We start from the raw sequence: 24,292 nt of genomic DNA on the forward strand, positions 1-24,292 counted from the left end.
AAGGAGATGGACAAATTCCCTCTCCTTCTTCCCGATGCGTGGTCCTGCCTCCTTCCTTGTGCCACCTCTTATGCTTGCTGGTTGTCTCTGCAAGGCAGTTGAGCTCTCGAAGCTGGTGGAACACCACCTGCTTTTCTGGGTGAGTTTCCTGCCTGCTCAGGGAGTGAACTTGGCTCCTAAAGTGCTCTAAGGCACTGTTAAGGCAGCGCGAGGTGAGCCACAGGAGTACGGTAGTAGAACAAAGGAGCAGATGGAGAGATGGGAGGCGGCGGCAAGTCCTCTCTTTTGGTGGCAGGGAAGTCAGCATGTTTTGTGAAACCACCTCTTCAGCTGCGGCTGGCCATATTTTTAGCTTTTTCGTCAGTAAGCCCATTGCATTGTTGGCCCTTGAAACGGATTTTCAGGTACTACCGTCAGTCAAAACTGACGTCCCTGAACCCTGACTTGGCTGAATGTGATTCTGCTTGAACATGTAATTTCTCCATGTTTATTCTTCTTGGAGCTTTTTAATGCAAAAATCTATCCTCAGCCTGTGACTCGTGGTACGCTCCTTTCTTTGGAAATAGTTTGGAAGTCATAAGTACCTAAGGTGAAGACCAATGGTAATTTTGGCTGCTAGAAGACAACTGACAATAAGTAACAAAGGGTAAAGTACGAAATCAAGGGAAAGGACAAATGGAGAGTTGTACCTGTTACTGAGAAGCTTTTTAAAATCTGATTTTTCTCAGCTCCCATCTTCCTAACCTGTGTGAGTAGACTTGAACTCAGTGTATTGGGCTTTTTCCTGTTATTTCTCTGTTGATACGTCTGGGTCACTTTTTGTTGGTGATCTCACAGGCATCAGAAAAGCAAAGGATTCTCCTTTTGCTCTGCTGGGAGAGCAAAAAGTCTCCCGAGTGCCATTATTTGCAAGGAAAAGAGCTAGAGGTGATGTCTAGGGGATTTTTCACTGCATACTGATGAAACTTCTGTCACTCTCAAGAATAGTTCTGGCTGACGTGAGTCTAGTTGTGCAATTTTTTCCTGTATTTACAGCGAAGAATGCGAGACCTAACAGCTGAGGTAACGAGCAGTCTGCTGCAGTTTCCAGAGGTGACTCTTCAGGCACTTGGGGAAGATGAGGGAACCCTCGGCTCGGTGCTGTGCGGGAGGTTTTCTGGAGGTGAGCATTTTCCTTTAAATTTGGTCTCGGTATAAAGCTGTTCTTGCCTGGAGGCTACCTGAAGCCTCAGGTCATCGTATCAGCTGTGTCAGGTTGGTGCTGTTAAGAGGCATCCTGTTTAGAGAGAGAGAACAAAAAGGGTGCTTCAGCGATGACAAATGCTAATATTAAAACGTGAGTATAGTTAAACTTTGAAGTGGACTTTCCAGGTGATGTGACAGTAGAGCTGGGTGCCTATCTGGAGGTCTAGGCTTCTGTTAAGACCAGGTAGAATCTATCTACCTGAGTGTAAATGCAGGAATTGAGCTCATACTTCCTTTGGGCTGGCAGTAGTTCAGTGAAACAAAATGCCTTCGATTCTTCCTCTACGCTCTAAGACTTGTATTCCCATATGCGTTTAGATCATTTCTAGCAAAACCAAGGCGAATATGGTATAAAGGCTGTCGATCAGGACCTTGTAATCTTTATCCCAAACAACCCAGATTCTTCGGTGCGGGAATGACAAGTACAAATGCAAAATAACAAGGTGGTTAATTTTAGGAGGGATTGCTTGGGGATTTCAACGGGTGATTTTGAATCATTGACTAGAATGAGGTAGGTCGGTCTTCCTCTGCTAGGTACGTTTATTGAAGGAAAGGGGCAGGCACTGTGATTTTTTTTCAGCTGTTTTCAGTCTTCCGTTGGACATTTGCTTCAGTCCTCTTTCTTTTCTCTCACAGGGAGAAACGGCCTGGCGTGGTTGGCACGTGGTCCTCACCTTGAGGTGGTGAACTCTGTGACAGGAGAGCGGCTCTCTGCGTACCGTTTCAGTGGAGTCAATGAACAGCCTCCCACTGTTCGTGTGGTGAAGGAGTTTTCCTGGGAGAAGAGAACTGGACTGCTGGTTGGGTTGGAAGACGCAGAGGGAAGTGTTCTCTGTCTGTACGACCTTGGACTCTCAAGAGTGGTTAAAGCAGTTGTTCTTCCCGGGAGGGTAGGTACTTTTTAATTGGAGAAACGAAGCTTTGATGTTGTTAGGTGCTGGGTAGGCCTGTTTTAGGACAAGCTTTGGAGCGTCTCTTTGTAGGAGGTATTTTTTCTATCGTGCGTTAACATCCTGTCACTTGAGAGTATCCAGTCAAGACGGCGTTGCTGTAAAATCTTGGGCTTAATGTGCCATTATTGTTGGAGTTTGCTGAGAGTAAAACAAGTTTTCTGGTTTTATTGTAGAGCACAGAGTTACCTGATTCTCTCCTTCCACAAAAAGGCATTGAAAAGCACCTTTTTTTGGCCCTAATTGCTTGATTTCCATCAGAAATACCGTCTTTAAAATGGCTCAGAATTCCATAGTTGTGCTGTAAATGACTTCGACACATTGCCTTGAATCTCAGCCTAGCAAGCAGGCTGAGGAGAACACATTTTTCTGTTGACTTAGGAGAGGAAAAAAGAGCCTCTAGTGAGTTATCTGACAGAGTGTTGGGAGGTCACCTTTCAGCCTGCAGTCCTTGAATCTCTGCTCTCTGACTAGTGTGTTTGTGTAGATGGGACACACTGGTGTAATGTTGCTGATGTTTTCTGTCTTCTGTAACCCAGAAACTCAAATGATGTGTGTCCCCTAGCCTCATTATCTCAATGTAAACAAGAATCGGTGGAAGTCAATAGAAGATCAAGATTCACTATATTTCTATCATCTTAGAATCTGCAACAACTAACTAACTAACTTCTTAGCCAGCTTTCCATCAGGTGCTTTGGTTTGACTTGCTAGAATACAGGTGGAGTTTTGTTTGTTTGTAATGCTACAGTGTGATGACTAGTAGTAAGCATTCGTATTGGGGTCACTGAGAGAGAGAAATACGTGCAGCTTTAGCGCAGGAGTCTTTGTGTGCTCGTGTCTCTGCTCTAGCAGTCAGTGTTGTCCTGGGATGTGCTGCAACGTGTGCTGAAAGGTCTGTCTTCGCCTTGTGAGACAGTTGCGTGCAGACTGCTGGGCACGTGAAAGAGCAGTGTGCGCTTCCTCCTTTAGGTGGAGTCACCTTTTTATCTGAGAAGCTGCTGCTTTAGGCTGGCTTTTAACATTTTTCTCAACATTCGTGAAAGCGCTGGTGTGCATTTAAAGCTTCTTTTCCTTTATGTGGTTGTTACTTTTCTTCTAAATGCGGACTAGTGTGAATTTTACTAAGCTGGTCTCTCCCTTCAACGCTTTCTAAATACGTTTCACTCCCATGGAAATGGTGTGTCTCCCATGCAACTTGGCCGCTGCCTCGTCTGACTCTCGAGCCCTGATTTATCCTAACGCCCGTTTGTCAAAGAAGGCATAGACCGTATCGCGGTGCTGGTGGGCTGTGAGCGGTGGGAGACCTCGATGTAGTTGTGTTTGTCTGTCTTAAGCCCCTTGAATACGATAAAGTTTCTTGCGTATAACTGATTTTCTGTGTTTTCCTCCAGTTAATTACTGCGAAGTAGGAAATGGAAATTGCTAAGCTGTACTAATAGAATGCCCCATTTAAGTTGAAGTTAAGTCACTTACCCGCAGGAAATCTAGTAAATGGAAGGCAGTAACAGGTTTTTGTACGGGGCTTTTTTGTCTTTGTCTCTTTTCTTGATCTAATTGCAAACAATGCTTTGATGCTCCTGTATTTACTTTTTCCATTGAGCTTGTCAAAGAGCTCAAATAGTAACTTGTAGTTTTCCTGTAGGTAACCGCTATAGAACCCATAGCGAATCACGGAGGACCCAGCGTGAGCACTCAGCACCTCCATCAGAGTCTGCGATGGCTCTTTGGGGTGGCAGCAGTGGCTACAGATGCTGGCCATCTACTTCTGGTTGACCTTAGTTTGGATGATTGCTCCTGCACTCAGAACGATATCGAAGCATTGGGTAAGCCTGCAGTTTTTCCACATGAATTTAAACGCAAGAAAACTTCTGTCTTCTAACGAAACAGTATGCATCCCACTTTGAAGACCCTTGTGTCAGACATTTCTGACGACTGGTTACAGGTGGCAGTTTGACATCGTATAGTCCTGACCTGATTAAACCTGGGAGCGTCTGACTGCTCCTCGCAGTGTTGTAAATGCCCCCTCCCACCAAGATCCCTGTGCCACTATGATTCTTGCCAGAGAGGTGTAGGAATTTTGCCACGTGAGCCGGTGCGGCCGCCTGGTAGGAAGTTGTGTTGGAGGAGCCCTGTTTCCCGGGAATGCTCTTCTGCTTGTGTTAATTGACTTGGGGCAAATTTGGGGCTTGTTTTTTAAAATAAACCCCACTTACCAACACCCATGCATTTGGATGAATGAAATCTCGAATAGGTGTACTCAGATTGCATACACCGTTTTGGCTATTACAACAGCAGCTTCAGCAATTGGTGCCACTTCAAACACGAGGTGCCACTTCAAATTTCATCACGAGGCCCAAACTCCTGCTTTTCAGAGTCCAGGAAGAATTTGGTTACGTTTTTACCTAGCTTTCAAACGTGAGTGAGAATACTTGTCTGATCCGAGAGTTCTTATGTTCTTTGAAGACATACATAATGGCAATGGTAAAAAAAAGTGTTGCATAAATGGCTATTTTGCCTGGCACGGTAGCATTAGATGATAGGGGTTGTCACGTCAGTGCCTAAAATGCAGCGTAAATGGCATAACGTATTCATTTATTGCTTGGTTTTGTGTGTGTAGATCTAGAAGTTGTCACTAAAAATCCTGCTGAAGTTGCACAAAGAAGAGAAACTGTGACCAGCGAAGGGAGGTGTCTCTGTTTTCAACTACAAAATGCTTCCGGAACAGCAGTATCAGCCCTGTGCTACATAAGCAGAAGCAACCAGCTCGTTGTGGGTTTCTCGGATGGCTACCTGTCGCTCTGGAATATGAAAACGTTGAAGAGAGAGTAAGTAGGCCTTTACACTTGGCCATGCCTGGAGGTGCGATTTGTTGCTTAAGGAAGTATGTGGATGTAAAGAGAACTTTTTCAGGGACTGAAATGAGTATGAGTATAATCTTGGCACGTTCAGAAATCCTCTTCTGACGTAACTTTTCAGTCATACCTGGATGAAGTGGTCCGCCTTCTCCCCAGTGGACTAGGATTGTTTTCCTTATTGTGCCTGTGGATTGAGGAATTGTGGGAAGCATGCTTCCTGGGGTTTTCAGAACCGGTTACTGCAACTGGGGCATCCATTGAAAGGCTGAAGTATGTCAGTGATGTGATTTTGGTGCCGATATTCTCTAAAGTGTCCAGGGTGAAACTAGTGAGACATGAAAACTCAATAGCTGACCTGTGCCTGAAAAATGTATTCTTTCCTGCATGTCAGCTTTGGCCGAAAGAGCAATCTCACCTGAGATATTTGGCTAACTTCTGGTCGGGATTCACTTCAGCAGATCTGCACTGACTCCCCAGAAGCTGTTGGATGCATAGATAGACAGTGGAGGAATAATTAGGTGGCAAGAGTAGAGTGTGGAGGTACAAATAAGGTTCAGAAGTCAGGAAGAACAATGCTTGACGTAGTCCAAGAAACGAGAAACTACCTGTGTTTGGGCCACTAGGCTCACCTTTTGTTTTCTTTTTCGTTTTGCCTTTTTTTTCCCCTAAACCTGTAGGCACCACTCTCAGCTTGAAGGAGGGAGGATTCCTGTCTATGCTGTCACTTTTCAAGAGCCGGAGAATGATCCTCGCAATTGTTGCTACTTGTGGGCTGTTCAGTCTACGCAGGAAAGGTGAATAAAAACTTTAACTATCAGCCACTGAATTAATTCTTTTTGTTTTTAAGGATATTTGTTCCCATACAGTTGAACACGTGTATTTGTTGTGTGTCTGTGATTCTTTCCGGTACGGAAGGTGTTAAACTTAGAATGCAATTTTTACAGGATTTACCAGACGTGAAGAGGGACCTACTAGTTCCTGCCTTCTGTCAGAAGGCAAAGCAACAGTGGCCATATTCTTCTGCTCGCATTCTCAAATGGTTTGCTTTTGTTCCTCGATGACCGCTTCATCATTTGTTTGATAGTCACACCGTGGTATTAAAATACCACTAGGAGCAGTTGAGGCTGCAGATCTAGAACACCAGACGTGCCCACACAACAGCCTGCCGCCCCTAAAGGCGGCGGTGACAGTATTGCCGATGGCCTTGTGCCAGCGTCAGCAGTCTGTGGAGCCTTGGTGAGCCAGTGCAGCTCCCCTGGCAGAAAACGATTCAGCAGAAAAGCCAATGGGTTCCCGCTGCTCTGCTGAATCAAATCGGACTTGGAAGGGTGCAGAGTGTGCAAGAGGGGGAGGGGAACTTTGGTGGTAAGGGAAGGGCAGAGAGATCTCTCTTTCTGCATCAGCAAGCGATTCCATCAGCTCAGCTGTTGGTAGAGTGGCAGTCTTTTAAAACTTGACTTCAAAGCAGTTTTGATGGAGAACTCTTCATTGTGAAGAACTATTTCCAAAATTCTTAGTCCATACAACATATTACAGCTTTCCAATTGTACGGTTGGCTTTTGCCCCTGAAGCTGTTAGTGTCAAAACGCCCTCCTTCATGTTTCAGTGGCTAAATGTGGCCGATGATCATGTTTTGGGAAGAGGTGGTATTCTTTTCAGCAGGAGCATGCTATTAAGAAAACGTCTAGGTCTACTAACACGACGATGAGGACTATAAAGCAGCTTTGTAACCAAATTTCATAATTTATCCCTTTTTCAGTGAAGGCGATGTGGTGAGTTTACACCTGCTGCAGTTAGCGTTTGGTGACAGAAAACGCGTGGCCTCAGGACAAGTCATGTATGAGGTAAGAGGTGCATGCGTGGGAAAAGCAGACAATAGTAATTTTCTCTAAGGGAGTATCAGTTGAGTTACAGGGGTGAGATTTACCATCAAACTTCAGAGCTGGCTGAAAAAATAATAATGTTTTGCTGAGTCTTCTTGGGCACGGCCTTTGTCCATACCTTTTGGAAAGAAGGCGTACCATTTTATACTGCAGTGTCGTGTGTTCCAGCTAGATTCATCTGCAAAGAGCCCGTATAAATGAAATTCCTGAAGAGGACGCGGCTTTTGCAAATAAAATTATTCTGAAATACCAAACGAATGGCATGTAGGAAGAGAAGACTGGGCCTTGAATCGCTTGGTTTAACCAAGCTTCGGACTTGAATAAGCTTCTGTCTCTCTCCCTTTCTTAAAATACAGTCATACTCTAGTCTTTGCTGATCTTCAGTTTTATATTCTTGGTTTCCCTTAGAGCTTTGTCAGCCGGACTTCTCACATGAAATGCACCTACAGTGTCTCTTCAGTGTTGATCCTGACACTTAGTAGCTGTAAAGATAACTCGTTCTTCTTTTTGGCTGGGTGACCTATTCAATCTACTCTTAAAGCCAGGAAAATATGTAATTTGGTCAGAAGAGTGTACCTAAATGTTAGATCTGGCTCCAAGGAGGATGCGTTTAAAATACAGATGTGAGGTATCCTTGTATCTCAGATAGCTAACAGAGACAAGGCGCATCTGTTAGATGTGTAATTCCATTCAGTTGTACGCCTGGAAGTCTTCCAAAATCTTTTTGAGGGGACAGTAATCTTAGTTCAGAGCAAGTCTTTCCTCCTGATTTGGTACTTTCTCTTGCATATTCTCAATAGCTATGGAACGAAACAGGGGTGACTCTTGTATCGTGGTACTCTGGTTTTTGTAGGGACTGTGCCTTTTGATTTTTTTGGATTAATTTAGATTTTGAGTGTTTTGCTTATGTGTAGGAAAGGTGCTTCCTCATTTGCCACTGTTGCTTTTGCATAGATAGAGGTTAGGTGTTTGGAAAAGGTGGTGTTTCTTTAAAATGCATTATCTATCACGGTGACCAAGTAGAAGGATCTTCCAGTGATTCATCGCGTGCTGGATGCTATCTCTTTATCTTTGTTGATGTGCGGGACCTGTGCTCCACAGCGGATACTTTTAGTCTCAGAACACTTCCTTGTAGTCAGAGATCGGTTAGTACTACATGACTGTCTGCCTGCATGGCTGTCTGAGTCAAGTTTCTTGTCCATCTTCAGGGGTAGAAAATTTAAGTGTCTCCCGTTTGCTAGGCCAAGTTTGAGTAAAGAAGGAGGAATCTACTGTTGATCCTTGTTCACTGGATAGAGTTCATAGGAGCTCAAAAGACTTTTTCAATACAGCAGTGCTTTTTGTTCCAGGAATTAGGTTTGAGGCTATGAAGCAGTGCCTCTTTGACTGTGTGTCATGGTAAGAGTCACAAATAGGACTTATGGAACACGTGGTACTGTGTTTTTCTATATGCGTGTCAAACTCTCGTCTCCATTGCCTTCAAGGCTGGTTTAAGTCTGCTTAAGTAATTAAACAGAAAGGTATGTTTAAGTAATGCTTCCAAAGACCTTTTTTGTACTGTCGCAGCAGTTGCTAAATCTGGTGCATCAAATCACGATCGTAGAGCGCATCTTTACCCTCCTTCTGCACAATGCTTGCGGATGGGCAGAGTATACACTCTCTACTTTGATATCAGAGTTTGACCAGTGCATCTCGTTTGAAAACTTGTTTTTGTGTTTTGCTAGTCAATGGAGTCATTACTTAACATCTCCCATACAATGGAGTTCCTTAGAATGACTTTGCCCGGCGTGGAAAGTTTAAAATGCACTGCTTTGCTTCAGAAGCATTTTCTTTTTAGTTATGAAAGACTTTTTTTAATTATTTAATTTTTCTTTTTAGACAACCTTCATATTTATTTGTAACTCTTCCTGGAATCATTAAGAGAAAGCTCGCCTCTTCTCAGATTAGGTGAATTAGATGTATCCTATGAGATCATACGGGAATGTGTGGTTTCATGCCAGTTCGTTTCAGAGCTCTGCAAGTTTAGGAAACTTGGGTAGAATGTGGCGTTATCAGTTTATGGGTTGTGTGGGTTGGGTTTCTTTTTCCCTCCTTTTTTTTTTTTTTTTTAATTATAGAGCTGCTATTTGTCCCCAGTACACCCATTCATGTGTTGTATGGTAGACAGTTTGAATGAATGCTGTATTTGGAAAGACGGTATTTCACTTCACGCTTACTTAAAAAATGGCACTATCAGAGGTTCAACACAATCGTGCCGGGGTTTCTGTGTATCTCAAAATTAGTTTGTTTACTGTGTAGTAATTCGTGATGCTAAAAGCCTTGGCCACGTGCACCCGGTGTCCTTTCTGGTTTTCCCTTTTGCTGTTGGCTGTGCTTGGTGAAGGAGCTGAAGGATATTTCACCCGTTAGTCTCTGACAAGATGAGAGGAGGAGCTGTCATAGCTTACGTGGCTTGAAAGAAGATTGCTAATCAGTATGAAGTTCTCACAGTAACTAGAGAGGGGTGCACGGTCACTCTGGTGGTGTGCCCATAGAAAATACCTCTTGACAGCTTTAGCTGCTCGAATGCTGGGGCTTCTCTAACTTCATCAGTTCTGCAATCAAGACATGGAGCAAAGAGCTTTGCATGCATGTGTGTTGCATCATTTTAGATATCTCTTTGTAGCGATATATTTATTTTTAAAGAACATTCTTGGATGTCGCAAGGAATTCTGCAAAACATGTTTAGATCTGAATAATGTTAGGGAAATTCTAAATTTTGAAAAAGTGCAAAGCCTTTACAGCCAAACTTACCCGTTACGATTTGACACTGCATTCTCTTGCATGTCAGGCGTAGTTTCTATTTACCATCAGAAATAGGCTCATGCGAAATACACAGTATAATAAGCCTATTCTGTTAGACTGTCTTTCATATTTAGCCATAATGTATGTTTTTCTCTTAGAATGACCTTTGCTCTCTTCTCTGATTTTTTCCCCCAGGGTTTGGAATACCGTGGCAAAAAGTTCAGTTTAGATCTCACGGGTGGAGTCTTTCCCTTGAGAGGCCAGATGAGTACGAAATTAATCAGCTGCCAGACCGTCGAAAAATTCCGCAGCGACGTTGACGGAGAGGATAGCGTAAATGAAGGTTTGTTCTGATGTCCGTGTTTGGTGATTTTAAAAGAAGTGCTTTTGGAACCTAAGCAACGAATGCTGTTCTGTCCCCACAGTCTGAAAGTCTTGCCTATCTGCATAGACTAGACTGTTGGGATTATTTACGAAGAAAAAATGGATGCTTAAGTTATGTGGGACTTCTTTAAGGGAAAAAGTGGGTTTTATTTTATGCTTGCTGACATGCTATCGCGATGTATGGTGGGGCCGTTTGTATGATGATGGTCAGTCGTTTTACTCCTCCAGCTGCCATCTTTGAACAAGAAGTTCAAACTCTCCATTGCTTAGGAATGTTACCAGAATTTTTTCCCTTCTTCAAACCGATGTCCGCATCTGCATCCAGATGGTAGCCCGTCACAAGTGCTGTTCCCCAGGGCACTGCACTGGGGCCACTTCTCTTTAGTATCTTGACCAGTGATCTGGACGAGGGGACAAGAAAAAGGGGCAGTGTGACTGAAACCTATCACAGAGATGTTTGCTATTCCGTAATTACTGTAATCACTCTTAGGAAGTGTTGTGTTTCACGAGTGACAGAACAGAATGAAGCCAAAATAGAAAGTGGTGTTTTAAAACTATCGCATCCATCGTATTTTCTACAAGTCAGAAACAATGTCTTGTCTTTTACAGTCACGTCTCCTGACACCAGTGTCTCAGTCTTCAGTTGGCAAGTGAATACGTACGGTCAGGGAAAACCATCTACTTACCTGGGTGTATTTGACATTAATCGCTGGTATTCTGCTCAAATGCCAGATTCACTAAGGTAGATTTTTCTTCAGTAGTTTTCCATATGCCTGCCAATAATTCATTTGAATGTCGGCATTTAGCTTACGCGCTTGTTTTCTTTAAGGCCGGAAGAATTCCCTCATGAGTGCCCCTATTTTGCACTGTGGTCGCTGGATACCGTAGTGAGCGTGACTTCTCCGAAGCTCCTTTTGGATATTCTGGTCCATGAGCGGAGTCTAAGTCGGGGAGTTCCTCCTTCTTATCCACCACCTGAGCGGTTTTTTCATCCAGGCAACTATAACTTTGGTAGGTATTTCACTGCTTTTGAGAGTGATAAGCTTAAAATGAGGTCAAATGCCATTCATTGGTTCTCTTGTTCAGTCATTGTTTGTCATTCAAAACCCAAACCAAACCAAAAAAACACCCAGTCCCCCCCAAACCCAACTCTGATCGCGTTGTACTGACAAGGTATTTACTATTGTGGAACATATCTGACAGCCGGCTGAGTTTTGGTGCTTTTGTAATGTAGCCGGTGAAGTGGTGCTGGTTATAGCCTGAAATGACTGTGAACTGAAGCTCAAAGCACTCAGTTATATGTTTCTAGATACCGGTGTGTAAAAAATGTAAACTGGTCATGGCATAACTGTGAGAGTACGGAAGGTTGTCAAACGTTCCCTGTTTCTGCAGATGGTACGTGCTTGCTGACCTCCGGAGTCGTTCACATGACTTGCACCGGCTTCCAGAAGGAGGTGATCTTTTACTGTATCTTTATTGCGAGTGGCAGGAGATGTAGCTTTTCTAAGTTTTCTGTTGCACTGCTTTCCGTGTTAGGGACCGTTTCATGCTCATCCTGCCCGTCCACACGCATAGTTGCAATTGTATCCTGTCGCCAGTTGTATGCAAATGGTAATGTTTTAGGTCCCCTCTTGGGACTGTACAACTGCCGTTGTCTCCTCTTGAAGCACGATCGGGGATTGAATGTCTAGAAAGGAACGCAACGTTGCTCCAGGAGCAAGAACAAAACCACTGTAGAAGGCGGGGAAAGGTGTTACTTCTTTATTGCCCCTCAGTCGAACTGCCTGCATAGTCTTGAGTTAGAGTTTTGATCCCCAATTCTCTTGAAAAAGGAGGGAATGGAGAAAATGAAAAATCACATAACTGTTTGAGGAGTGAAAATTTTGTTTTCTCCCAAACTCGGCCAAATTATAACTTCTAAGCCGCAGCACAGATTGTGACAGATAATTTTGAGTGAAGTTTCAGCTCACTAAATGTTTCCAACATGAATCGGCTTCCATACGAATAGGCATAGAAAGGATCTTCCAAAGCGTGAAGTTGCATGTTAGCTGAGCTTATATAGAATGTATTTTGTGTCAGTGTTGAGGGAAAGAGCAAGGCCTGTGTATAGACAGAGAAGGTAGAAAAGACTTAATTACGCAGATTGCTAACCTAAAGCATCTTAGTGGTTCAGGCTGTCTGACGGTGTCAGTGAACATTTAGATTCTTCCTTTTAGAGGTTATCCAGAAGCGTAGTGACGGAATAACAATGCTGTCTTAATCTGTGGTTTTCGATCGATGTTTCAGACCTTGAATTTTTTGAAGAAATCTGGTCCTTCAATATGGGAAGCCATTCAGGATAGCTACAATAGGTGTCTTGTAGCTGGCTTGCTGTCTCCAAGACCAGCTGATGTCCAGCCATCCAGTTTGAGTCAGGTGAGTGCCTATGAGGGAATCAAGGGGGAAGTACATCCATCTGGTCTGACAGGGCTGGAGGGGCTACAAGACACGATACTCCAATTTTTGGATTCTTTTCAAAGTTTCGTTGAAATACAGGCGTGACCTGAGCTAGCAGAAGTAATCGTATCCTTAGATCCAAAGTAGTGACTTTGACTGGGAACAGCCCTAAGAGATCTGTCTTTAGAGACCCCTCTCTTAATTCGGTGCCACACACAGATGCGCACAAGGAAGCGTGCAGTCAGTGCTGGTCATGCCCAACATAACGCATGTGTCCCCCAGAGTAACCCCCATCCCTGTCAGTTTCTCAAAGCAGTGGTTCAGTGCAGTAGCCGACGATGGGGGCGTCTCACTGGGATGCGAGCTCTTGCAGACGTCGGCTTGCTGCACTGTCACGGTACATGATCATTTGCTTCCAAGGAAGTGGGCTGTGGTAAAGGATTACTGCTGTCAGCTCTCCCTGGCAATTTCTTCACGGCTTGCCCTCGTTTTCCCTTCATCGGTAGCCTTTTCTGCATCCTCTCCGGGCGGATCTTCACCTCTGTAGCCTCTGCCTTGTGCTGCAGTAGCCCAATTTGCTGCTCTGAGACTGCCCTCTTGCAGCTGCAACACCTTAATCACCTTTATCTCATGACACTCGCTACCTTCTATGTGCTTTATGCCACCACAGTGACTTCACTCCCCCTGCCATAGGTTTTCCATTTGCAATGCACCAACCTTTCCCTGGAGCAATCAGCAGGAAGGGAAGAGTAGCCTTCCCGCTGCCCTCATCTTCCTGCCTCCTGGATTCTACATCAGGCTTGTTATGCATTTGAGCAGGGATTTCCTGTGAGTGTTAGGAAGACAAATTTCAGAAGTAGGGTCAAGAAGCTTGCTTTGCAGTTTTGTTTGCCACTGTGAGCAGTATTTGGTGTGTTTCCTTGCCTGAAACCAGTATTCAGAAAAGGTGGAAACATCTCATGTGTCTTCTAATGTGTAGAAATCGCTTTGAATGTCATGGTTTTGCCTGGAAGGGAAAGATACTTTTCAGTGTGTTTAAAAAAACAAACAAATCTCCCCTCCCCTCATCACCCCCCGCAACAAAATAAAGTTTTCTGAGGGATCCTTTCATCTGAAAGAAGTATGAGAACTCCAGCTGAGACAAGCTACTACTTAATATCACGCGTCTGTGCATACCTGTGAATTATTCTTCTAAAGGATTAGCACCACATTATAATCCAGTATTTGAAGAGCCTAAAATTTAAACCTATTAGAATGTAAATGTTTCACTTTTCTGTTATTTCAGAAAATTCATAGAATCGTTTGGGTTGGAAGGGACCTTAAAAGATCATGTAGTCAACCTCTCCTGCGGTGAGCAGGGACGTCTTCACCTAGATCAGGTTGCTCAGTGCCCCATCCAGCCTGACCTTGAATGTTTCCAGGGATGGCACATCTACCACCTCTCCGGGCAACCTCTTCCAGTGTTTCACCACCCTCATTGTAAAAAATGTCTTCTGTATATCTAGACTGAATCTATCCTCTTTTAGTTTAAAGCCGTTACCCCTGTGTCCTATCGCAACAGGCCCTGCAAAAAAGTTTGTCCCCATCTTTCTCATAACCGCCTTCTAACTACTGAAACCCCTAATAAAGTCTTCTCGGAGCTTTTTCTTCTCCAGGTTGAACAACCCCAATTCTCTCAGCCTGTCCTCACAGGAGAGGTGCTCCAGCCCTCCAAGGGGCACAGTCACCTGCCTCGATCTGCTGGCTGCACTTCTTTGGATGCAGCCCAGGATATGGTGGGCCTTCTGTGCTGCACGTGCACAGTTGACTCACGTCCAGCTTTTCATCCACCGGTACCCCCAAGTCCTTCTCCTCGAGGCTGCTCTCAATCCCTTCATCCCCCAGCCTGTATTGATACTGGGGGTTGCCCAAGGTGCACTTGGCATTGTTGAACCTCATGAGCTTCACACAGGCCCACTTCTCGAGCTTGTCCAGGTCCCTCTGGATGGCATCCCATCCTCCAGACATGTCAGCCGCACCACTGAGCTTGCTGTCATCTGCAAACTTGTTGAGGGTGCACTTGATCCCACTGTCCATGTCACCGATGGAGATCCTAAACAGTACTGGTTCCAATATGGATCCTTGAGGGACACCACTTGTTACTGATCTCCATCTGGACATGCAGCCATTGACCACTACCCTCTGGATGCCACCATCCAACCAATTCCTCAGCCACCAAACAGTCCACCCATTGGATCCCTGTCTCTCCAATTTAGAGGGAAGGATGTTGTGGGGGACCATGTCAAAGGCCTTACAGAAGTCCAGGTAAATGAACCCGTAGCTCTTCCCTTGTCCACTGGTGTAGTCACTCCATCATAGAAGGCCAGTAGGTTGGTCAGGCAGGACTTGCCCCTGGTGAAGCCATGCTGGCTGTCTCAAATCACATCCCTGTCCTCCGTGTGCCTTGGCATAGCTTCTAGGAAGATCTGTTCCACGATCTTCCAAGGCACAGAAGTGAGGCTGACAGATCGGTAGTTCCCAGGGTCCTCCTTTCTACCATTTTTAAAAATGGGTGCAGTGTTTCCCTTTTTCCAGTCACTGGGCATTGTTACCAATTTGCCAGTGCTGCTCGTGGAGGGGGTACGCTTTTTTTGACCTTCCTTTTCTGGATGACTTATAACTTAATTTTCTGGCTGACTGAAAATTCTAACAGTGTTTTTGGGTATGAGACCTGCTTCATGTCTTCACAGTCTAGAAAACTGCTTGGCTGTAGCTTCAAGTGTTTCCAAGCAAACAGTGTATTTGTTCTGCCCCCTTCGTGCACTCCAATGGCAAACCTACATGCACAGAATGCGTAACAGGTGATAGCAGAGGATGTTTCTGAAAATAGTTGGAACTCAGTACGTGAAGACTGTAATGCAGAGGCACGCGAAGAAAGATTAGAATTAGGCTGCAGTAAGTTGAAATGTCAGAGGAAAAGTGTGTTAATGTGTTCCTCAGAGCAGTGAGCAGTCCAGCCTGTGGCTGGAATTAAGAGAAAGGACGTGGCATTCCTGGCCTGTGTCCTGATTGACTTTGTGATGTCTGAATGAGTATGCAGTTAGAAAGAAACATTTACTGTTGATGGTTCACATGGTGCAAGTAGGTAAGATTCTCATTTGAGTTTGTCTGTTACGTTTAGGAGGAGCAGCTGGAAGCAGTATTGTCAGCTGCTGTCCAGACAGGTTCTGTGGGACTTCTGACTGGATGCATTAAACATTGGATATCTGAAGGTAATACTTCGAACGTTGTTTTTTTACGTGGTACCTCTTTGAGTTGGAGCCTGTTGATTCATTTCTTTTTTGTTCTCTTTGTTTAAAGAGCAGCCGAGGTCTGCTGGTAATTTACGGTTTGTTCTTGAGTGGACATGGAACCAAGTGATCTCTACAAAGGAAGAATTTGACCAAATCTGTGAGTACTAGTGTAGTCATTCTGCAAACCTAAAGTCGTTCTTTCTGATTGAGCTTCCTCAGTAATACGCCGCTATAGGATATTGCACGCGGTCCTTGAAGTGCGCCTTGAAACTCTGGAATTGCTCTGTCGGCTAACGATTTAATATTTATTCTTGAAAAGGTGTTCCGCTGTTTGATGGCTCTTGCAACTTCATTGACCCCCAGACATTACGGTCTCTCCAGCGCTGCCAGTTGCTTTTGAGCAACCTTAGCACGGTCTTAAACTGTTTTCTCACAGAAGCACAAGAGCTTACTGAAAAAGGTTTGTAGTAGTGCTACAAAATCTTTGGTATGTTTTATTAAGATTTGGAATTGTGGCAACATGGGCTTTTGTTGTTTTTGAGGATTGGAAGACAGTCACATTTAGCTGGGAGAAGGGGCTTAAAGCTGAGCGCTTGGGACCACCACAAAACACGCATGGAGTTCAGGGCAACAGTTTATGGTGGAGCTCATGCAAGGGGGTGGGGGAGGCTACATTCAGAGAGAAGCTTAGTAGGCAACTGGGCTGAAATTACAGCAACCGAATGTGGTATTGCTGAAAAGTATTCCTTTGAGTTCTTAGCTAGCAAGTTCTAGTTGCATGCAGACACCGTGTTGCAAATTGCTAACCAATACGAAGGAAGCGTAAACGAGTAACATGCAAAGTAAGTTACTTGAGTTTCTACAGCTTTTTCTCTTAGAAATGGTTCTTGGCCTATTGAGAAAAGAAAAGAATATCCCTTTGCTATCAGAAGAATCTCTGCTACGTGAGAAACAGATGTCTTATTCCTGCGTGCATTTAGTAGTTCAGGCTTTGGGGTTTTTGTTTTTTTTTTATTTTAGCCTTTAGTGAGTTTAGTTCTTTATAGGGGTTGCTTTTTGTTTTGGTGGTGATAGTGGGTTTTTTCTTCAAATAAAAAAGCGATACAGCATGAAAAAAGCAAAGACAAAGATTTCTAATGTGCTATTTTTATACTTTTGGTTTAGTAGGATGAAGGGAGTTTTGTGAAAATGAACAGAATTGCATAACGCTAATCATCTCCTGCCTTTTTTCAGGTTTTGCAGACGTGACAAATAAGCAAGCGGTAACCGGCCTCATTTCTTTGTATGCACGAGTGGTCATCTGGTTCTGTCGATCCGGTCTCCTTCCAGAGGGTTTAGGTAAGCGTGACCTGTCATACGTTTGTAACAAGGCGACCATCCAGTGAGTGACTCCCACGAACGCATGCTTAGCCATGTTTTTGTAACGGTTTCGTCAGGAAGAAGTCGTGCTGGTTCAGTGGCAGGGTGTGCTGAAGTTCTGTGGGTGAAGTTGAGATTTTGCTGGGTTGTCAAGTACACGGCGTAGAATGAGGCAGGCAGTTTCTTTCCTGGGTGGATTTTAGGAATAGCAATGGACCCCTGACGTCAAGGCGCTGCTTGTGTCCACAGCTTGAACTACTTGAGATTTTAAACAAAGTACTATTAAACAACAAGTACCGGAATGCTTGTTTTTAGAGTGAGAGCATTACCTGCATGTTTTGAACTTTCTATCAGTTGCTTGAGGAGAAAGTACACCTTGGAAATCCTTCTTTAGTTGGATGGATTAGAAATTCCATTGTCAGCCTTAATTGTCTCACAAACAATTGTTTTAAACAATGGTTTTAAAACCATTCCCTTTGAGAACTGGGTGGTTTTTTTTATAGTGAACTTCAGCTTACCCTACATGTTGTGAATGCTGCGTGAACTGTAACCTTGAAACGGCACTTGGGGCAAGAAGGAATTGAGTCTTGTCTCTTAGAGCTCTTTTAGCAAAGGCAGAAAGAGGATTGGCTTCTTTCAGAGTTGGAGGCTTCTTGATGCTTAGCTTGTACGATCTTCTGTCTCTTTAGGCAAAAATTTTCGTTTACAAGTGTGATATGACTGCTTTAACTTGCTTCTACTTTGTTGCCTGTAGACGACGATACGCGTTTGTCAAGACCTTTCTACAATTATCCTCTGATTGAGAGCTACTATACTGGTCACCGACAGAAACTTGAGCGTTTATCAAGGTAAGAGCTAGAGGAAGACTCTAGAACACTTCCACGGCAAATTCAGAAGTGGAAGGGAACGGCTTTTATCTCAACAGTTGCATGGGCTATGCGTAATGGCGCTGCCAGCAATACTCTTGACTTCAGTGACACGTGTGTTCTGTTGAACAGAGAGGTTACTTTCCTGTGTTAAAACGTTGATGTCTACCGCTGCTTAGTACCACTGGTTGGTATCATCATTTTTCGGGAGTCTACTTTATTCATTGGCTAATGTGTATAATTTCTGACTACTGAAAAAGGCCATGTGATTAGGACAGGATCAGTCACCTCCAGTTCAGCAAAGCAGGGTGTTCACAGAACAATTGTTTTGGAAGCAGAAGAAAGCGTGTTTTTTAAAAAACAATCATCTCCGTCCTTGACTGGTAATAGAGGGTCATAACTGTATTGGCCTAAGTCCCCTTCTCACAAGTACGTGGTGTGATTTCGTAAGATGGTTGGAGTTACATGGAGTTGGCACGCCTCGCCCTCTCCTGGCTGTCGGATAGAAGTCACTTGCTAACGTCAGCTCTCTTTCCTGGACTAGCTGCCTAGCACATAGGCGGCATGCCTTGGATTAGCCGATAATAGGTTTTTCTTTGGAAATTGTACTGAAAACTGAATAAAGACCTGACCAAGCTTCGGCGATGGCACTGTGACCAAGAGGCTGCAAGGTGAGTTAAGGTGGAAGCTGCAGGGTAGGAGGTATTGACTTCAAAGTTCATCTTCCTTGGCTTACTTCTCAAGTAACTTACATACAGGCTCGTGTGTTCCTTCGAAGCACAGAGCCTCTAGTGTCCTTTTTCTGCTTTGTGCCATCGGGAGATTAAAGGGCAGGGCTGCAGTCAGCAGAAGACTGGAGGAAAGCCGTTACACCGGGAGGCTGGAATTAGTGTTTTACTCTGTCCAAATCCTTGCTACCTTTTGTTCCAGAGGAAAATGGGACTCGGACTGCTTGATGGTTGATGGAATGGTTTCCCAGTTAGGAGACCAAGTGGAGAAGCTGTGGCGGAGAGATGCAGGAGGAACTGGGAAATACCCGCCTGCCAGTTTGCATGTGAGTGTCCTGTTCACTGAGAACAACAACAAACGGCCGCCCTGCCCGCCAAACCCCACCCAAAAGCCAATGATTTAGGGAAGACAGGCGTTTTTTCAGAACTGTTAATTTTTCATTTCAGGCACTGCTGGATCTCTATTTGCTAGAAAACATTGAAGAAAACTGCAAACACGCAATTGTATCCTTTCTAGTTATTTTTATTACACCTCCAGGGGATGCACATAAATGTTCTTCAGTGTTGGTCGCCGACCTGTTTCATGACATTTTTTCATTTATGCTTCAAAGACGATGCAAGTGAAAACATTTAGTTTAGCGTTAAGTTGTAGACAGAAGCGCTATTTTATTTCTTTGTACTGTGGATTTTTGATGACTTTTTTCTTAAACGTTTTGTTGCAAAAGTCTTCTCCGATAGGGAGAAAACAGTTTTAGTAATAAGGGTTGAAGATATAAAATGTCCTTAGTTTTTCTCCAAATTTAAACAGCGTTTAAAATTGTCTAAAACACCCATGATGGGTTATAAAACAATTTCTGTTTCAGAGCAAAAGGATTTCTAAGAGTGGTTTACCAGTACCGGATTTTTGCTGAAATCACGGGTTTTCCAGCGCAGCTCACGGTGCTTGCTTTGGTTCCGTTGAAAGTGCAGGCACACGGAATAAGCAACAGGGAGAAGAGAAAAGTCATGGGGCAGAAACTTAATTTTTAAGCTGCTGAAATACACAGCCTTGCTTTTGCTGTTTGTTGCCTAACCCGCGAGGGGAGCCTAGAGAGCAAGGGGCTTAGAAACGCTTATAGCCCGGAGCTGTCTTGTTAGATGATGTCCCTAAAAACGGACGTCAGAAAGAGAAAATGACGCTACCAATGAGTGACCCGCATACTGGTTTAAATCCAGTTTTAATCATTCGGAGCTGAGCTGTACTGTAAGGATGCCACAATTTACACTGTTTTATAGACGCTGGACATGAGGGAAAAACCCAACTGTGGAATTTACTTCCTGTAATAATTAAGCTCATTGTGTTGAATGTATTTTCTGCTACCTGCTTCCTTTATATTCTTATTCTTACTTCATTATGTTTTTCTAAGGGTAATGTGATAAACTTTTGGTCTTACAAGCTGATTAGCCTTAATGAGATACCTGATGTCAGACAATTTACTTGCTGCTGGATATCAAGCGTTCCTTTCCGAGTGAGACAGAGACTTCAATCGACTCCTTTGCAACTGCCTTTGGCATCCCCTGGGGACTTGTTAAGCTTGTTGAAGGTTGTTGGCTTCTAGATCACAATGATTACGAAGTAAGTATGGTAGAGTTGAGTTAGACATACATTGCAGTACAAAGCTATAATCTAGAAAATGATTTTAAAACCCGATCTCTAACTTGTACAGAATTCACTGGCCCTGCTCTTTCATCCCGCTACAATCAAAACCGCGTCATGGCAGCACAAGAGAATTATTCAGTCCCTCCTGTGCCAAGGGGAGCATGGGCAAGCCCTCAGATACATCCAGCTGATGAGGCCACCCACGGCAAGCAGCGGGGAAGTGCAGCTTCTCCTCACTGTGTTGCTCTCCAATAGGTAAAGAAATATACCCCACCATTTTGTCACGCAAATCTTGTGAAAATGGAGAACAAAGAATAGAAATCATCATCCCCTAAGTTTCCTTTAAACTTTGAGTACAAGACTCTTGGGGCATCTCTTTGGTTATGCTATTAACATCCCTTTACGTCTGAAACATTAATTACAGGTGCATGGTGGAGGCTTGGGGTCTGTTGCACCAACATGCCGCTCAGGCAAACTTAGAAGACCTCTTAAAACACATGTACGAAATGTGCCGGGAGATGGGCCTGATGGAAGACTTGCTGAAGCTGCCTTTCACAGACACCGAACAAGTAAGTGGGAGCAAGGAAAAATGTTCATCGTCTCTTTGAAAAGAGAAAAGGCAGAGCCATAACAGATTTTTGGAATGATTTTTTTTTTTCTCATAGGAGTGTTTGGAGAAGTTTTTAAGGACCAGTGCTGGTGTTCAGAATCAAGAATTCCTTTTAGTCTACCATCTGCAGCGTGCCAACTACATTGCAGCCCTAGAGCTGAATCAGTCCATGAACGTCAATCTTATGGTAAGCGTGAAAGTTCTGTTCTGTCAAGCGTGCAAGTTTCTGCTGGGTGTTACTAACTGGTTTGGATAGTACTCAATAAAAATCCTGCTTTGTTTTTTTCATACCAGTCTTTGAAACACTCGGAACAAGTTTCTACACCTTTGGTTACAGCTGAAGCTAAATGTTGACCAATATACGTCACTACTCCAAAGCTACTCTATGAAGCTATAAATTAAATGTTACACACCACTGTTGACCCCACTGAGAACAGTTTGTTTGCATCTGAGGAATAAACATGTATCTTTCCCATCAGCCAATCGTACCATTCCGTTATTGAGATACGTATGTTATGCGTGGCTTAGATTACTGGAAGTTGTTTGTGTCACTCCTTCCTGTGGGATGACGAGTAGGTTGTATGTCATCGCTTGTGTCTTGCACGCAACTGTATTTTTCTAGCTGAGAGCAGGCTAGATGCCAGTCCACAGGTTAAATTTCTGTGGGTTTTCTTTGTTTTTTTAATTTCTGCGAGTTATAGTGTGCTCTCCAATTCCACAACTTTCATTTCACGGCTTTTATGACAAAAATTCTTGTCTAACCTCTATTTCTCAAAATAGCCAGATTACATTTTGTGTTACATGAACTTGTGTTCTGGATTTGTGACACGTTTGCTGTTTTCTGGAATCATAGTTTTCCAGTGACTCAGTCTTCTAAGGTGGTTTTGGAAGTCGTAGGTCCTGCATTTGAAAACTGTCATGCGGCCAGGTGGTGTGCGTAGGTCGCTTTTTCTTGCTTGTTTTAATCTTCACATCATGTTGTCCAGGGTAATTTCCAGTTGTCCCGTATATTCAGGGCACTGGCGTTTCAGGAAGAACAAGGGAAAGCCTGCTATGTAGTAAGTCGTTTGCAAATTGCAGGTGATATCAGAAAATTGCAGGTGATAACAGGTGTATCAGAAGAAGGTTCTGCAGAGTGCCAGCATTGTTTTAACTTCAAGTTGTAGGCTCTGTTGCTATTGCAGTCTTCCTTCCACTTTGCTAAAAGTACCAGGTGAAATCGGTGTGTGCGGATGGGTAGAACTTGCCGCTGTTCTGTGCAGTGGAGGTGTTTTCCCACACCCGTAGAGGAAATCTGCTCACTAATGCGAAATAGCACGGAGAGGTCTGTGCAAGGAACTTCTTGTAATTAGTTAAGCTTTTGCTTTCCGCTTTTCCTTCATCAGAACGACGGCGATCATCGCTTGACCGACAGAGCAGTTGCCAGAAATTCTCTATTAGCCCAATATGGCAAGATCCTTCCACGAATTGAAAGGCAGCTGGCCGTAGAGAGAGCCAAGCTTTACCATTTGCCTGCATTGGCCTCAAGAGAAGGTAACTTTTAGCGGGGGGAAATAGAGGGGAGAATTCCCTGTCACTTGGATGACACCAGGCTGAAATTTTTCCCCTCTTGCTTTCCAGTCTCAAGACCAAAGCCATTAACTCCAGTAAGAAAACAAGCTAAAGCAGGAAATGTGCGTCGAAGACCAAATTTTCTGGCGAAAATATTGTCCAGAATTAAAGAATCCTGGGCAGGAATGAAGGAGAAAACCGGTTTCTCACAAGGTGGATTTTAAAGATGCTGTCGTTTTTATAGCTGCTAAACGTGCTGTTTCTTCAGCAGGATGTTTCTAAAATTGAGGATGTTTCTAAAATGGGACCTGTTGAGATCCAAACAGGAGAGCAAGCAGTTGGGTTTCAACAGCACCCGCCAGTCCCTCACTAGAGACAGGAACAAGAAGAGACCTTAGATGCATTCACTTATTCAGCTCGTCTCGGCTTTGGGATTTAGGACAACACTGTAGAGAAGACGGGGCTGGACTTGGGAATACGCAAATCCCTCATGGGAGTCAATGGAAAATTTGGGATGGGAAGAAGGCAGCAGGTCACAAAGCTTCCGCAGTCATTCCCGTAGCAGTGCAGTGAAGGTGTTTCTGCTTGCGTTATAACTGGTGGGTACTGATGTAGATGTAAGCGCCTGGTTTTGGCTTGTGGGCCCTCACTGAATTTAGGACAAACTGCTTACTGCTTTCTTGTTCGTAGATTTGTAAGCATAAAAGGAAAGTTTACGCAGACTAGTATTTCTTGACTTTAGTTTTGAAGCATGGCGTGTTGCTAATAATATATCGCTTTAGCAAGTTTTGACGAGGCGGGAGGCAAGAAAATAAGCTGATTCTATGGAGACTGCTGTTGAGGGGCTGCTTCCTTCTGCCGTTGTTGGCTAGCACTGCAACTTAGAGGGCTGGGCAAAGGTCTTTACACGTGGATTCAATTATCCCGACCATCCGAGTCCCTGGAAATAAGTAACGGTTACTGCTTTTGTTCTCCCCATAAAACCCCGAGTATCTTCATGTGGATCTAGAAGGAACGAATACTTGCTCAGCACAGGGAACGGGAAAAGACGAGGTGGAGCTATTTAGAATATACTGTGTTGTCTCAGGCAGTCCAAGCGATTCCTTGAAGTGCAGGGTTGAGCTGTCGGATGTGAGGGCTGGCCAGTTTGACAAAGTGTTGCCGACTGGAACTTTCAGCTTTTCTCTCATCGTTGCCTTTTACCCTGTTAGATGCAGAGTGGGTCGCCGTGTGGGCATTTGTCGTCAGTGCAGGAAGTACTGCAATGGGATGATTTCTGCCAGTTGTGGCTACAGCTCGCATTGTAAAACTGCTCACTTTGTCCAGGAGTGGTGGCAAATCGTATTCAGGAACAGAAATACCAGAAACGGGGCACGCGATGGCGTACACTGAACACTCTCTTCTCTGTCCCTTAAACACAGAAGCTGTCGTTGGTAGCAGAGAGTACACTGTATGTTTCTGACTTTACACCCAGCAGTGATCTGAAAGGAAAAGCGGCATTTCACTGTCCTCAGTTTCATCTGTGTGAGTGTGAAGTCAGTCTGTTTGGTAACGACTATTGCATTAACAGGCTTTTTTTTAACTGTAGGTGGTGGAAGATAGTGCGCTTAAGTCACCAACCTCAGAAGCAGCACCGGCAACACCAGGATAAAGTGAAGGACATCCATCGGGCGATCGTCCATACAGCTAGGATTCTCCAGAGTCATAGTTAGCATGTTGTTTGACTGTCA

General features: G+C 44.1%; 1 protein-coding gene across 1 annotated transcript in view; it reads left to right on the forward strand.

The window, feature by feature from the left end:
• The first annotated feature begins 1,041 nt into the window (after positions 1 to 1,041).
• The window catches only part of LOC141740509 (protein ELYS-like), a 28,240-nt gene continuing 4,989 nt past the window's right edge, over positions 1,042 to 24,292 (forward strand). Inside the window, exons 1-24 of the mRNA XM_074579334.1 lie at positions 1,042 to 1,162; positions 1,882 to 2,135; positions 3,838 to 4,018; positions 4,813 to 5,020; positions 5,728 to 5,844; positions 6,810 to 6,894; positions 9,913 to 10,060; positions 10,711 to 10,843; positions 10,931 to 11,112; positions 11,494 to 11,555; positions 12,388 to 12,516; positions 15,698 to 15,788; positions 15,877 to 15,966; positions 16,129 to 16,269; positions 17,043 to 17,147; positions 17,923 to 18,016; positions 18,965 to 19,088; positions 19,210 to 19,266; positions 20,231 to 20,377; positions 20,469 to 20,656; positions 20,826 to 20,970; positions 21,067 to 21,198; positions 22,397 to 22,544; positions 22,632 to 22,775. Coding sequence (XP_074435435.1) covers positions 1,042 to 1,162; positions 1,882 to 2,135; positions 3,838 to 4,018; positions 4,813 to 5,020; positions 5,728 to 5,844; positions 6,810 to 6,894; positions 9,913 to 10,060; positions 10,711 to 10,843; positions 10,931 to 11,112; positions 11,494 to 11,555; positions 12,388 to 12,516; positions 15,698 to 15,788; positions 15,877 to 15,966; positions 16,129 to 16,269; positions 17,043 to 17,147; positions 17,923 to 18,016; positions 18,965 to 19,088; positions 19,210 to 19,266; positions 20,231 to 20,377; positions 20,469 to 20,656; positions 20,826 to 20,970; positions 21,067 to 21,198; positions 22,397 to 22,544; positions 22,632 to 22,775 — 3,226 coding nt within the window. The remainder of the gene's footprint in view (positions 1,163 to 1,881; positions 2,136 to 3,837; positions 4,019 to 4,812; positions 5,021 to 5,727; positions 5,845 to 6,809; positions 6,895 to 9,912; positions 10,061 to 10,710; positions 10,844 to 10,930; positions 11,113 to 11,493; positions 11,556 to 12,387; positions 12,517 to 15,697; positions 15,789 to 15,876; positions 15,967 to 16,128; positions 16,270 to 17,042; positions 17,148 to 17,922; positions 18,017 to 18,964; positions 19,089 to 19,209; positions 19,267 to 20,230; positions 20,378 to 20,468; positions 20,657 to 20,825; positions 20,971 to 21,066; positions 21,199 to 22,396; positions 22,545 to 22,631; positions 22,776 to 24,292) is intronic.

Source organism: Larus michahellis, chromosome 3 (assembly GCF_964199755.1).
Source record: "Larus michahellis chromosome 3, bLarMic1.1, whole genome shotgun sequence".
NCBI classification, from domain to species: Eukaryota; Metazoa; Chordata; class Aves; order Charadriiformes; family Laridae; genus Larus; species Larus michahellis.